The sequence below is a fragment of the Armigeres subalbatus genome, chromosome 1 (assembly GCF_024139115.2).
Source record: "Armigeres subalbatus isolate Guangzhou_Male chromosome 1, GZ_Asu_2, whole genome shotgun sequence".
Lineage (NCBI taxonomy): Eukaryota > Metazoa > Arthropoda > Insecta > Diptera > Culicidae > Armigeres > Armigeres subalbatus.
This window is the reverse complement of record NC_085139.1, coordinates 303,699,755-303,714,835: the sequence shown is the minus strand read 5'-3', so window position 1 is coordinate 303,714,835 and position 15,081 is coordinate 303,699,755. Positions and strand designations below refer to the sequence as shown.

Genomic DNA, 15,081 nt, shown 5'->3' with positions numbered 1-15,081 from the left:
GCAGGCGAAGCGAATGTTTTCGCAAAAATTGGTAAGTAAGATCGCTGTCTTCAGTGATGCCTAAGGCAGCAGTAGCAAGTACCAGCAGCTTGGCCAAGACTTCTGAGAACCAGGCAGGCCAACAGGAGCTAGCATCCGAGAATAGGGTGTCCACACCAAAATCGGCAGTTCAGGAGGAGCTACAACTTGGGAGGTCCAACCTGATGGAGGCGCGATGGAGATGGTCAACGAGCTTTATGACTTCGTGAAGGACGAACACATTGTCCACACTAAGATAAAGGTTCTAGTGACGAGCATCAAATCCGCCGTTAAAGCTGCCGAGCACGAACAGAACGCGCTCAAAAGAAGAGCTGAAGCAGCTGAAAAAACGCTCAGAGAGGGAGCGGAGCATACAGCAGACACACAGCAGAAACCAATGAGCATCCAAAATACTCGCACGGGACTCCCAGAAGAGAAGTCTCAAAGAAGCAGCGGAATGTGCACGATTGTGCTAGCGTACTAAAGGATGGCGTCAAGAACGGTGATTAGCAAACCGTGGCAAGCCAGCGATAGAAGAGGAAGAAGCAGAAAGTGTCTGTGGAAAAGAAGAAGGAACAGAAGAATAAATAAAAACGTCGATCTCCTCAGGAGAGGGTCAAGGGCGACGCCCTGATCATCGAAGAGAGCGATAGGACGACGTATGCAGCAATCCTCAGGAAAGTGAGAGAAAACTCGGAGCTCAAGGACTTGGGAGAGAGAGAAGTGAGGACTAGGCGTACCCAGAAGGGGGAGTTGCTGTTCGAACTGAAGAAAGATCCTACAATCAAAAACTCGGCCTTCCGGGAGCTCGTTGCCAATTTCTTGGGCAGTGAAGCAAACGTAAGAGCTCTGACACAGGAGGCAGTAGACGAGTGCAGAGACCTCGACGAGATTACGTCGGAAGACGAACTGAGGGAGGCTCTAGTCTCGCAATGTATGCTGAGTGAGGTGCAGATGACGATCCGGCTGAGGAAAGCGTACGATGGTACACAAGTAGCAGCGATACGATTACCAGCAGTTGCTGCCAACAAAATGGTGGAATTGGGCAAGGTGAAAGTCAGATGGTCGGTGTGCCCGTTGAGACTCACTCCGCGGGTCACCAAAAAGATGAAGCGATGCTTTAAATGCATGGCGTTTGGACACCAGACGCGAAACTGCAAAGGTCCGGACAGGTCCGGTCTATGTAGAAAATTTGGCGAAGAAGGACACGTTGCTAGGGACTGTACGAAAGCAACCGAGATGCCTGCTCTGCAAACCGGAGGATGGAAATGACCATACGACGGGTGGCTTCCAATGCCCTGCATACAAGAAGGCGATGGCGGGCCGGAATTAATGGAGATCATCCAGTTGAATCTAAATCATTGCGACACCGCACAGCAACTGTTGTGGCAGTCGACAACAGAAGTAATCTGCGACGTGGCAATTATTGCGGAGCCTTATAGAATCCCTTCAAATAACGGCAACTGGGTGGCGGATTCATCGGGGATTGCGGATATCCTAGTGATGGGCAAATTACCTATTCAAGAAGTGGTAGACATCTCTAGTGAAGGTTTTGTTGTCGCCAAAAACAACGGGATCTACGTGTGTAGCTGCTACGCTCCCCCAAGGTGGACCTTAGAGTAGTATAACCGGATGCTGGATGCACTCATGGAGAAGCTGATCGGCCTTAAGCCCGTAATCATCGGAGATGAATTCAATGCTTGGGCAGTGGATTGGGGAAGCAGGCTGACCAACGCCAGAGGTTACGGTTTGCTGGAGGCGCTGGAAGTCAGACTGGGCAACGAAGGTACCGTTAGTACATTTCGCAGAGACAGCAGACGTGACGTTTTGCAGCCCGTCGCTGGTGAGAAATATGAGCTGGAAAGTTTGTGAGGAATACACTCAAAGCGACCACCAAGCGATCCGGTATAGTGTTGGAACACGGCTACCGACGACTCGGAGAGGGATAAGGACTACCGGGCGAAGATGGAAGACGAAGGACTTTGACAAGGAGCTTTTCATCGAAGCTCATCGAGTTGACAGCAGCGCAACAAATCTGGAAGCAGATGAACTGACGGAAACGTTAGCGAGGGCTTGCGATGCGTCGATGCCAAGGAAACTGGAGCCATTGGTCAACCGAAGCCCAAATTACTGGTGGAACGAATCTCTTGCCAAGCTTCGTGCTGCCTGTCTCAGAGTCAGGAGACGTTTTCAGAGGGCAAGGTCTCAAACGGCAAGAGAAGAGCTTAAGATAGTTTTCCGGGAAGCTAGAGCGGCTTTCAAACGGGAGATCAAAGTCCAACTGCTTCAAGCAGTTGTGCCAAGAAGCTGACGCTGATCCTTGGGGCAATGCTTATCGTATGGCCATAACGAAAATCAAGGGTCCAGCGACGCCAGCGGAGATGTGTCCGGACAAGCTGAAGATCATCGTGGACGGTCTTTTCCCGCCACATGATTCTACGATGTGGCCGCCTACACCGTACGAAGATAAAGACCGAGGTACCATTGCAGGTATGCAAGTCTCCAACGACGAGCTGTCATTAGTGGCGAAAAGTCTGAAGATGAAGAAAGCTCCGGGTCCGGATGGAATTCCAAACGTGGCTCTAAAAACTGCGATACTGGCGTTACCAGATTTGTTCAGGCTGGTGCTGCAGAAATGCCTAGCAGATGGCTACTTTCCGAATAAGTGAAAGATTCAGAAACTGGTGTTGCTGCCGAAACCAGGAAAACCGTTGGGGTGTCTAGCATCGTATAGGCCCATATGCCTGCTGGATACACTGGGGAAGCTTCTGGAAAGGATTATCCTTAATAGGCTGACGCAGTTCACGGAGGGCGAGATCGGCTTGTCGGAGAAGCAGTTTGGATTCCGAAAAGGCAGATCGACGGCAGATGCAATTAAGCGGGTCGTTGAAGTTGCAGAGAAAGCATCCAAGAAAAAGTGGTGCGGCAATCGGTTCTGCGACGTAGTAACGATTGACGTCAAAAAGGCATTTGACAGTGCCAGCTGGGAGGCCATCGCCGTAGCGCTGCATAGAATGCAGGTTCCTAGCTATTTGTGTAGAATCCTTAAGTGCTACTTCGAAAACCGGATTCTGGTCTACGATACGAATTCGGGGCAGAAGTCGATTAGGGTTACGGCGGGTGTTCCGCAAAACTCCATACTTGGCCCAATGCTGTGGAATGTTATGTACAACGGAGTTCTAAAGCTGAAGATGCCCAAAGGCGTAAAGATCTTCGGATTCGCGGATGATGTCGTTCTAACGATAACCATCTAGGAGTCGACTATTCCTGCGAGAAGGCGGCTAAGATGGTCACTGCGCTTGCAAGGATCATGCCGAACATCGACGGACCGAAAGGCAGCAGTAGGCGTCTTCTGGCGACCGCTTCATCCTCAATACTTAGGTACGGCGTTCCAACCTGGGGAGCTGTGCTCAAGACGAAACGTAATCGCAGGAAGTTGAATAACGTGTTTCGTCTAATGGCCATTCGAGTGGCGAGTGCGTACCGAACCATTTTGTCAGATGATGGGATGATTGAAATCTGCATAACCTTAGTAGATCGAGTACCAGAAATGTGAGGGAGACGGTGTGTATCAACGTGTAGAGGAGACTCCAGAGCACCTGTTATTCGATTGTCTGAGGTCAGGAGGATTCGGGGCCGGGGAAGTCAGGAGAATTCGAGTGAGGGATCGAGACAACGTAGCAGTGGATCTCAGCAAGCCAGTCAGCGAACTAGCCTTAGCTAGGGGCCGGAATTTTAGAAGAAGTGAATCAGCCTAGAAAAAATCCTACAATTTTGAAGGATTTTTTCCAATTTTTCGCGGGTTTCGAAAGAAATTCTTTGATTTTCGGAAGAAATTCTTTAAACATTGAAAGAATTACTTCGAATTTCGAAACAAATTTGATTTAGAAAAAAAATCTCCGAAGATTGAAAAAAATCGACTTTCGGCCGAAGAAATTCTTGGAATTTTGTCGAAAAATTATTAGTTTCTTGGATAGCCAATTCTTCAAATGTTGATAAGAGCTCCTCGAAGTTTCATGTGAAATTTTCCAAATTTCTTGAATTTTTTTACAAAACACTCTACAACCTTTTTATTATTTTCAGAATTTTATAAAAGATCGTCAAGCGACTAGCAAACCACTTAAAAAGGGTAAAAAGACAATGCCATACCGACCATTACACCACCGTAAATGCCATCAAGAATCATCAGCATAAAAAGCTGACAACAATTCTCAATAACTGTAAATAAGTGGGAGCACACCTCGATTGATCTCGCGTAGCCTCGAGGCTACCGACAACGCTTCGGCCCGGCTCTTCCTTCTCACCACGCTGCATAAGTACCATCTCGCCATTATTATCCGCGTGTCGCATCTTCTCGTGATCGTGTGAGCCTTGCTCGCCCCAAGCCGGACGAAGAAGCGCTCGCGCGTGATGCATCTACGGGTACCCATAATTGCGAGACGACGCGTGACACGTTCTCGACTCAACAATTCTCTCGAGTGGTTTCCTATCCGGGGCTTGTGGGAAAGACCTTGAACGAACACGACTGATGAGGGCGCAAATCCAAGAGGCTTATAGGTCTCAAAGTAAACAAATTATTAACACTTATTGAAACAAAGATTAAAAAGAAGTACTGCAATTCGTTCTAAATCCACTAAAGTATTATTAGTTCGTGGTGTTAAGTGACCAAGGTTCGAAACCATCTTGATAAGATGCAATTAAGTAAGCCTTTAATGCCTTTTACCGACCGCCGCGACCGGTCAATCACTGAGCCCGCGAAATCATTTCGCAAAAGCTCCGAACCGAAGCCATTCAACGATCTGCACGTCTGGCATTGTTTTACAATTTGCCAAAACATGTGTTAAACGTACTGCTGAGGAGTGTGGTGCAATGTTTACGTGAGCCGACGATTGTAAAATGCGAAATAAAAAAAATCGGTACACCGTTATCCTCGCTTCGTTACGACCAACCATCATCGCTTGAAACAGGTTTTTAGGACTCCTCAATCCCAATCGGTGGTGGCCTACCACCGATCGCAACCATTTCAGTCCAGCAAGATGAATTACCGCCAACACGAAAGGGTAATTACTCCCGCAGTGCAGATGAATTATGACCGAACTGTTGATTGAATTAAACGCACATGTTCGAGATATCCAAAGGGCTCGACTCGCCGACATTTTGGAAAGCGGACTTATCCGCACGGGTATTGATCCCGAAATCGATTCGCATTTCGGCTGCACCTCCGACTTACCTGACTGAGGATGTGTGTGACTTCGTCGTGTTTAAGGCGGGCCAACAGCATCGATGCAACGGCTAGAACGTAATCGCCAGCTTGCGTCACCTGCAAGGGAAAAAGAAAAAAACAGCGGGTGTTTAAAAAGGGGCGATGTAACATTCCATTCCGAAGTGCGTAACTCTAAGGTTGTGTGCATTGCTGTGCATAATGACGATAAGGTTCCATATCGTCCATAACTAGTTAGTCGAGGCGATCGTTTCACCAACCAAATTCTATTTCTGCCCTCTAATTGAAACATCAACAGTTCCCTTTTCCGATCATATGATTCCGTCGTTCAATTTTCGAAGTGTCCGAAATAGACGACGCCACTAATTTGATGACCGTTTAGATGCGCATTACCGCATTGGCATTGCGGCTGCAACCTAACAGAAAAAAAAACTGCGTTGTTAGAGCCGACAGACGGCAGCGCCGTCGCCGTCTTTTTTATGCCAAACAATGCATGCAATACACTCCCTGGATCCTAAATGGTCACTCCGAAGAAAGTGCAATTTTACGACCCATTCATTAACTACTGGCATGATTACCAACCAACTGACCGACCACAACCACCTTCACCATCAGCACCACCGCCTTCATCGCATCGATTTCTGGTCTGTTCCGGTGCGAGGTTTGGATGACTGCGTGAAAGGGTCGAAACAGACGCTCGAGTGTGACTTAACTGAGAGTGCGACTTTTTGGGGGAAATTCCAAGCAGATTAAAAACGGGTCAAGGGCAGCCGGCTTAAGATTATCAAAATAAACAACAACAGGTTCGGAAGAGAATGGCGATTCAAAAAGAGTTGAAGCACTCTACCACTGCTGGCAAGAACAATCAGTTGAGTTGACTGTGGATATATTGGATTTATGAATGCACTTGTTCAGCAGTAGCTGATTTGGAAATATAAATGAAAGATATTATTAAGTATGGGAATGAATTATTGGCAGCGGCTGATTTTCTTCCCGCCGCTTCCACATCCAGGCGCTACCGCATATGCGCAAATAGCCAGCATGAGTTAACCGCCAGAAATGTGTATGGCGAAAAACATCTAACGTGGGTTTTCTCAAAATTAGGAACTTTTCATGAAAAATTATTTGGTACCGATTATGAAGGATGGTGTCCGCTACTACGCCTACCAAATATTTTTTTGATTAAGGTGCTTTATTTTGAGAAATCGACCCTTAGATTTCTCTGGATATTTCGGGGGCGTTGAACCGCACTTGGACGACATCCTTCTTGTGGTAGTCGGAGACACTCCGGCGCGAACGCGTATCAGAACCCAAGCAGCGGTTAGTGCAGTTCGTCGGCCGGCTACACCATGTCTGCCGGAAAAAGCGTCCGAAGCAATGGTCGGCATCGTCTCTTCAGCCCTAGTTTCAAGATTAATGGGCAGCCGATCCAAAACCGGAAACTCGTCAAGATCCGAGGACTGACCCTCGTCCCTCATTTCCAAGTCAAAGTCGGCTGCAAATCAAGGATCAAGACCGTAAAGACGAACAACATGGTCACTTGGTATCGTATCAGCCAAGCGCTGACTGACAGCAGACTGCTGTACGGACTGGAACTGTGTAGCACGTCGTGAGCTTGTCAACATAGTATCCTCGGTCTTCAACCAATACCTCCGCATAGCTTCCGGACTTCTTCCTTCCACACCCGCTGAGGTTACCTGTGCTGAAGCAAGTACCATCGTGTGCTGGCGGCTATTTGCTTAAAAGGAAACCATATTAAACCTCTCCTAGATCAAGGGGATCGGATCATGCACACGATGGCCGGCGTCAATCTCTCCCCGGTGGCTAGGGTCCACTGGCATGGAGCGAGAAGCTGGCACTCCTCCACAGCCAACATCAACAGCTCCATTGCGGGGCACTTCAAAAGAGGGGACCACAATGAAGCTCTGCGAAGATCGGTCGCCGAGTTGTTATACACCGAGTTTAGGAATCGCTACAAAGTGGGTTCCCTTTCAACGGTCTTGGACAGCCTTCCTGCACAATGCAGCGTCTTCTCAGGGGACCCGCAACTCTGTTGATTGCCGCTATCTCAATCCGGCAAACCGGTCCTAGTTCTGAATGATTCCGCTGCGCTACAAAGCAACCTCCCTAAACACCCATGGATCCAGACCATCCTCGCTTGCGAACAACAGTCGACAACCGTCGCCTGGATTCCGGGGCACTGTGGGTGCCAGGTAGCATCACTGTGGCTGAAGTCGATGACCAAGGCCGGCGTTCCACAACATCAGATCCCTCGACTGACGTTAAAGCCTGGATCAAAAAGATCGTCATCCAGAAATCAGAAAACCATTGGAAACGACATACCCAGTTTCAAGGACCAGCAAGTCATCTCCCACCTCCGCACCGGCCACAACCGATTCTTACATAATTTCGACGGGGCCGTTTGTGACATCTGCGAAGTACGAAACTCAATGGAACATGTAATCTGCTGATGTCCAAAGTTTGACATTCCTCGCTCCTGCTACGGAATACCGACAAACGTACGAGATGCCTTAGCTGTCAATATTAGCCGACCCATGGAGATGGGTCAAGGCTGTAAGTAACCCCCTTCAGTAATCTGGCTCTCCGGGCACCCCCACCCAGGTCGTAAGTCCTCTGCTCGCCAACCATAATCTCCAAAAGGTCAGTTGGGGGTGGTTTCTCACCAACTTCGCTAACATCGTCTCCTCATCTTGATACCAAACTACCAAGTCGCTCTCAGAGTCACGACTCCTACGACCTATTTTTTTTTCTTTTGTTTTAAATGCGATCTGAATATTGTTATCGTTTAACTGATGTTCTGATCAGTTTATTGCGGAAATCCTCCCTCCGAATATTTTTTGTGGAAGTCCTTTGCTCTGGAAAGTGCCCCTTTTCGATCGATGTTTTGTGCTAATGTTGGGTTTCCTATCTGGCTGCAGTGATTGAACTCCGGAGAACAGCGCGACCCAACTAAAGTTATGGATGAAAACTCCTACCGCGGCAACAATTTCCAAAAAAAAAATGTTGTGCTGTCCGGAGCGTCGAGTCGCCGTCTTCTTCTTGTATCGCACCCATTTACTCTTGTCGCCGCCGAAAAGCGTGTCGACCAGATCATGCACCAGGGACGGATTCACCAAATGTGCCTATATTGTCCTCTGACTCTTGTTCACACCAAGGGAGTAATCTTCTTCTTTTCCTTCTGCTTCGGTACCGCCATCTCCAAATATCTGAGAGGCGTTCTTAGAACCATCTCGTTCGTCTAAATCCCTTCTTTTTTCATCTTGTCTTTCTTTTATTTCATTTTTCATCGTGTTACACGGCTTTCAGCACTCTATACACCAACGAGTCACGCATCTTCTTTGAATCCTCCAGATGGTTCTTTTCGCCCGATAGAGTGTTTTCCACTACTCACCTTCATAAGCACCTTATTCTTCAGGTTCATATTCTTCCCTATCAATGCCATCTTAATCTCCATTTGCTTTTGCAAAATGATCATCTCAATTTTCATCTCCTTATCTTTCGCCTGCTGTTCGTCTTCTAACCGCTTCAAAAGCCTTGTCGAACCCATTCGCCGGCGCTTTTTTTCTTACTAGGTACTTCTTCTTTTAATTCTTTTCTACCTTTTTTGAGTACTCACTGTACTGCTGTTGGCACTCGGTAGACTGACAGGACCTTTGTTTTCCTTTGTCGTCTCCATCCTTGCGCCCCCACAACGTGTATGGAACCAGCGATCGCGCGCCTAATGGCATGTACCGCAGGTAGTCATCGTCATCTCCGCTGGCAGCTTCGCATCGCTTCCGAGGTTTGTGAATCGTTCGTTTTGTGAATCGTTCGGAATCGAGACCAAGAGAACCTTTTTTTCCGTAGCATTATTTGTAATCGGTGCTGAGCCATTAGGGCGAATGGTAATTAGGCTGGATAGTCAGGGAGCGGGTGTTTTGGAATAAAGTTTTATTTGGTTGAACGCCATTTGATAAAAGATTATTTGGCACAACGGCCATTTGACATAATTGTGAACAGCGTCAAAAGTGAGGGTCATTTGGCATAACGGACATATGGCATATTTTTTCTGTGTTAGTTGCTTAATTAAATGGTGCTGGAAAACCGCAGGAATGGTGAAAATAACACAGGCCTGGGTGAAGGTAATGGTTGATGTGACCCCCCTTCAAAAATAGACAATGGGAAATGTGATCCCTTCTTTGAAAGTAGGCAATTGCCCGGAATAGGACATTCGTGAAATTGTTTCCCTTTTTAAAGTGAGCGTTTTCCCGGAAAAGGATAAAGAACACATCCTCGATCTACTTTATCTTTCTCTTTCGCAGTTCCAAATTATGGAAGCGGGCTTGGTAGTCATATGGCTACTGCTTCTGCCTCATACGCAGGAGGTCGTGGGTTAAATCCCAGGTCCGTTCCATTCTCCTACTTTGTATCTTTCACTTTATTTCTCATGTTCTAACAATCGCTAGAACTGGAAATGGACTTCCATACCGTTTCCATTACTATTCCTATCACTCAACTCCAACTCCAACATTCCAACTCCACTCAACTTGAGTATTCTAACAGTAATCTGCTAGAATCGGAAATGAACTTATATAGCTCGTTTCCTACATCCAATTAGAAATTCCATCAGTTACCTTCTCCTATCTATCACATTGGCAGCTCGTTAACCAAGACGGACCTCTGCCTCTCCAACCTAACCCATAAATTCCAACAAATTCCGCATGAACTCGTGGCAAGTGCAGAGGTATATTCGGCTTGCAGTGGGCGAGTGATTGCATCATCATTTCCTCCCCCTTCCCTACGTTGACTTGCATTCTGACGTGGCAGGCGCCAGTATGACCTAACAAATGAGATCACCAGTACTTGTACATTGAAGATGTGTGCTAGTCCCAAGCAAACATCTGTTGGTTCCCTGTGCAAGAACAGCTGATCTGGTCATAATGGAGTAGCAACTACGAGCAGTCAATCAAGCTCAAGCTCAAGCTCAAGCTCTTTCGCAGTTCCAAATTATGCCAAATAATCCACTTTTATGTTGCAGTTCAAAACTATGCCAAATGACTTTATGACGAATGACCCAGAATAGACATTAGACCGAATGAGAAGCGAGACGCGATAAGTGAGAAGTGAACTGAGAGGGGAGAAATGAGAAGTGAGACGTGAGATTTGAGATTTGAAAAAAAATAGAAACGATTAAGTGAGGAAGAATAAAGGAAGAAAGAAATCAGATAAAAAGAAGAAAAAAGAAAAAAACGAAAAAAGAGTTCAGAAACAGGAAAGAAGCCAAATAAAAAAAAATAAGAAAGAAAAAAATAAGAGAGATAGAAGGATCGTGAGATCCCATTCGATGTACTTAAGTTCAACGTAGATCTTCCAATCGCCGGAGTTCGTCTCCGAGACAGCCTTCCAGTCAGCGCATATTATTATTTATTCAGACTAAGGCCGAAGTGGCCTGTGCGGTATATAAGAGTCTTCTGCATTCGGCTCGGTCCATGGCTACACGTCGCCAACCACGCAGTCTACTGTCTACATTCTGGCTACGTGCCCGGCCCACCGCAGTCGTCCGATTTTCGCGGTGTGAATGGATGGTTCTCTCAGCAGCTCATGCAACTCGTGGTTCATTCACCTCTTCCACCTACCGACCACCATCTATACCCCACCATAAATGGTACGCAGCACTTTCGTTTCGAAAACTCCAAGTTCGCGTTGGTCCTCCACGAGCATCGTCCAGGTCTCGTGTCCGTAGAGGACTACCGGTCTAATGAGCATTTTGTAGATTGTCAGTTTGGTACGGCGGCGAACTCTATTCGATCGGAGCGTCTTGCGAAGTCCAAAGTACGCACGATTTCCAGCCACTATGCGTCTCCGAATTCCTCTGCTGGTATCATTTTCGGCGATGACCAGTGAGCCCTAGTACATGAATTCTTCAACCACCTCGATTTCGTCACCACCGATAGAAACTCGTGGTGGGTGGCTTACATTGACCTCTCTTGAGCCTCTTTCTATCATGTACTTCGTCTTCGACGTGTTGATGACTTGTCCAATCCGTTTAGCTTCACTTTTCAGTCTGATGTAGGCTTCCTCCATCCTCTCAAAGTTACGTGCCATGATATCAATGTCGTCGGCGAAACCAAATAACTGAACGAACTTCGTGAAAATCGTACCACTCGTATCAATCCCTGCTCTTCGTATTACCCCTTCCAAAACGATGTTGAATAGCAGACACGAAAGACCATCACCTTGCCGTAACCATCTGCGGGTTTCGAAGGGACTCGAAAATGTCCCTGAAACTCGAACTACGCACATCACCCGATACATCGTTGCTTTGATCAACCGTGTCAGTTTATCCGGAAAACCGTGTTCGTGCATTAGCTGCCATAGCTGGTCCCGATCGATTGCAGCATACGCGGCTTGGAAGTAGATGAATAGATGATGTGTGGGCACGTTGTATTCGCGGCATTTCTGCAGTACTTGGCGAATGGCGAACACCTGGTCCGTGGTGGAGCGTTCGCCGATAGCCTGGTACTGCCCCACGAACTCCCTTGCAATTGGTGCTAGTCGACGGCATAAAATTTGTGAGAGTACCTTGTAGGCGGCGTTCAGCAATGTGATTGCGCGGTAATTGCTACAATCTAGCTTATCGCCCTTTTTGTAGATGGGACACACGACACCTTCCAACCACTCCTGCGGCAGAACCTCATCCTCCGTGTTTAAACAGCTCTCCTGGTAGTTGGTCAGCTCCAGGGGCTTTGTTGTTTTTCAGCCGGCCGATCTCCTCCTGGATTTCCTGGAGATCCGGAGCCGGTAGAATTATGTCCTGCGCGCGTTCTCCTAGGTCCATCACCATACCGCCATCTTCGTCTGCCTCATCGCCATTCAGGTGCTCTTCGTAGTGCTGCCGCCACCTTTGGATCACCTCACGCTCGTTCGTAAGAAGGTTCCCGTTTATGTCCTTACACATATCAGGCTGTGGCACGTGGCCCTTACGTGAACGGTTCAACTTCTCATTGAACTTTCGTGCATTATTAGCGCGGCACAGTTTCTCCGTCTCTTCACGGTCTCGATCTTCCTGCTGGCGCTTTTTCCTCCGGAAAATCGAATTTTGTCTGTTCCGCGCCCGTTTTTATCGTGCCTCGTTCGCCCTCGTGCGGTGTTGCAGCAATCTCGCCCATGTTGCCTTCTTCTCCTCAACTAATTGCCCACATTCGCCGTCATACCAGTCGTTTATCTGATCCGGGGGCACCGTGCCAAGTGCAGCGATTGCGGTGCTTCCAATGGCGGATCGAATATCTCTCCAGCCATCTTCAAGAGATGCTGCGCCTAGCTGCTCTTCCGTTGGGAAAGCCGCTTCCAGCTGCTGCGCGTATTCTTGGGCTAGTCTACCGTCTTGTAGCCGCCCAATATTAAGCTGAGGCGTCCGACTTCGACGCGTGGTTTACACCGTCGAGAGTTTTAAGCGCAGGCATACTGCAACGAGGTAGTGGTCGGATTCAATATTCGCACTGCGGTAAGTGCGGACGTTCGTGATGTCGGAGAAGAATTTACCGTCGATTAGAACGTGGTCGATTTGGTTTTCCGGTACTTGATTAGGTGATTTCCATGTGGCCTTGTGGATATTCTTGCGGGGGAAGAAAGTGCTTCGGACTACCATTCCGCGGGAGGCTGCAAAGTGTATGCATCGTTGGCCGTTGTCATTCGATACGGTGTGCAGACTATCCGGTCCGATGACCGGTCTATACATTTCCTTCCTTCCTACCTGAGCGTTCATGTCACCGATGACGATTTTTACGTCCCGCAGTGGGCATCCATCGTATGTCTGCTCCAGCTGCGCATAGAACGCTTCTTTCTCGTCGTCGGATCTCCCTTCGTGTGGGCAGTGCTCGTTGATGATGCTATAGTTGAAGAATCGGCCTTTTATCCTCAGCTTGCACATCCTTGCGTTGATTGGCTGCCACCCAATCACGCGTTGGCGCATCTTTCCCAGCACTATGAAGCCGGTTCCCAGCTCGTTGGTGGTGCCACAGATAACCTCCCTATCTCGATATCTCTCTATCTCGAAGTGTTCTGATTATATTTTGTTCAGAATTCACTCTCCTTATGTCAATATTTTCAAAATTTTAGGCTACTAGACCAAACACAAACACATCAACAACAGGAAACAACATTTGTTTTGTTGTCGTGTTTCATAGCAACGAGCTTTTTTGGATCTAGAACCCATTTCGATTTCCCTTCCATTCCTCGATATCTCCCTACCTCAATGGTTCCTTCAATAACGAAATGTGGAGAGGCGACTGTAGTGAGCATGAGCTCCGTTATTGCCAGGTCAGCTGTAATTACACAGAGAACCAACAGATGAAGTTTGGGACTAACATCATCTTCAATGTGTAAGAACTGGTGACCCAAAAGTAAGCAATACCAGCGCCGGCCGTGTCCGAATGCAGGTCAATTAGGGAATAGGTAGGAAATTGTTGACGTGATACTCGCTTTGATAGAAGCCGACGAGTCATCTGCACTTCCACGAGAGATCACTGGGATGTTGGATATATGGGGTAGGGAGTGTGGCAGGGTTCGTTTTGGTAAACGGTATGCCGTGTATAGCGTGTAGTTTGATCGATGAAAACAAAACTATTTTTTTAAAGGCCGCACAAAGCAGAACAAAATTTCGGTGATCGGCTGATCGTTCTGCCTACCGCACAAAGCAGAATAAAACTATGATGACCGGCCGATCGTTCTGCTTACTGAAGAAAACATGTCTAGACACGATTTAAACTTTCACTTTCTAATTAAATTACATACACGCACGAAACAGAACAAAATTTCGGTTACCGGCCGATCGTTCTGCTTACCGCACAAAGCAGAACAAAATTTCGATGACCGGCCGATCGTTCTGATTACTGAAGAAAACACGTCTGGAGGCGATCTCAGATCTTTCTACGTCCAATAGAAAACACGAACAAATCTGAACTGAACTGATTGTTTCACTTTCCAATTTACTCACCCACACAGCAGAATCAGTTAGTTTGATAACCGCGCGACCGTACTGCGTCCAGCACAAAATACGAACACACTTGCACTCTTTACGATTTATTCAGTTACATAGATCGCGATTCGCAATGGAAAGTTATGTGTCCTATGCAACTTATATTTTATTAACTTCTATGAATATTTTTATGTACAACAGTTTTAGCATTTTATCATCTGATTTTTAGAAGTTTATTAGTATTATTGTTGTTGTCTTTATTAAAGACACTTGCAGCCTTCGTCAGACTCGTCTCTGTAGAACAGGTTCTTGATTATAGTTATTATAGACTAAGTGATTCGCTGATAGCTTCGCTTTTATATATTTTTTTTAACAATATCGATAGCTTAAATTAAATGTTAATATGATATTTAAAAACTTAAACACAAGACTCAATTATCCATTTCCTACTCGGTAGGCAAGATCGCGTTCAGATCATTTTTTTACCAATATCTTTCCGACCTGTGGCCTTATTTTAGCATGATTATAACCCTGACATCCGTGATTATAAATTAACATGAGGTGAAGAAAATTAAGATAACTAATAGACTTGAAATATAGAAAAGTATTCAAATTCTAAATCAGTTCCGCTACTCTGGAGCCACTTTGAGTATATAAAAATATGAACCCAAAATCACAAACTTAAATTATTCAAATCATAAAATTCACGATTTAACCTATTAATCACTCCCTACAATAATCACATGAGGCCAAACAATCTGAGCCTACATCAAATTTATCAGTGCTTTTTCCTATTGCTCAATTGGATATACTAAAAATATCTAATTATCTTTTTAAACTCTGGATAAAAACTCTCAATAGGTAC

The 15,081-nt window shown here is 46.5% G+C and overlaps 1 protein-coding gene across 2 annotated transcripts in view; it reads right to left on the bottom strand.

Moving 5' to 3' along the window:
• Positions 1–15,081, bottom strand: part of LOC134207851 (all trans-polyprenyl-diphosphate synthase PDSS1) — a 336,013-nt gene that overhangs the window by 43,208 nt on the left and 277,724 nt on the right. For both annotated transcript variants that reach the window (XM_062683802.1, XM_062683801.1), the window contains exon 6: positions 5,249–5,338. In XM_062683802.1, coding sequence (XP_062539786.1) covers positions 5,249–5,338 — 90 coding nt within the window. The remainder of the gene's footprint in view (positions 1–5,248; positions 5,339–15,081) is intronic.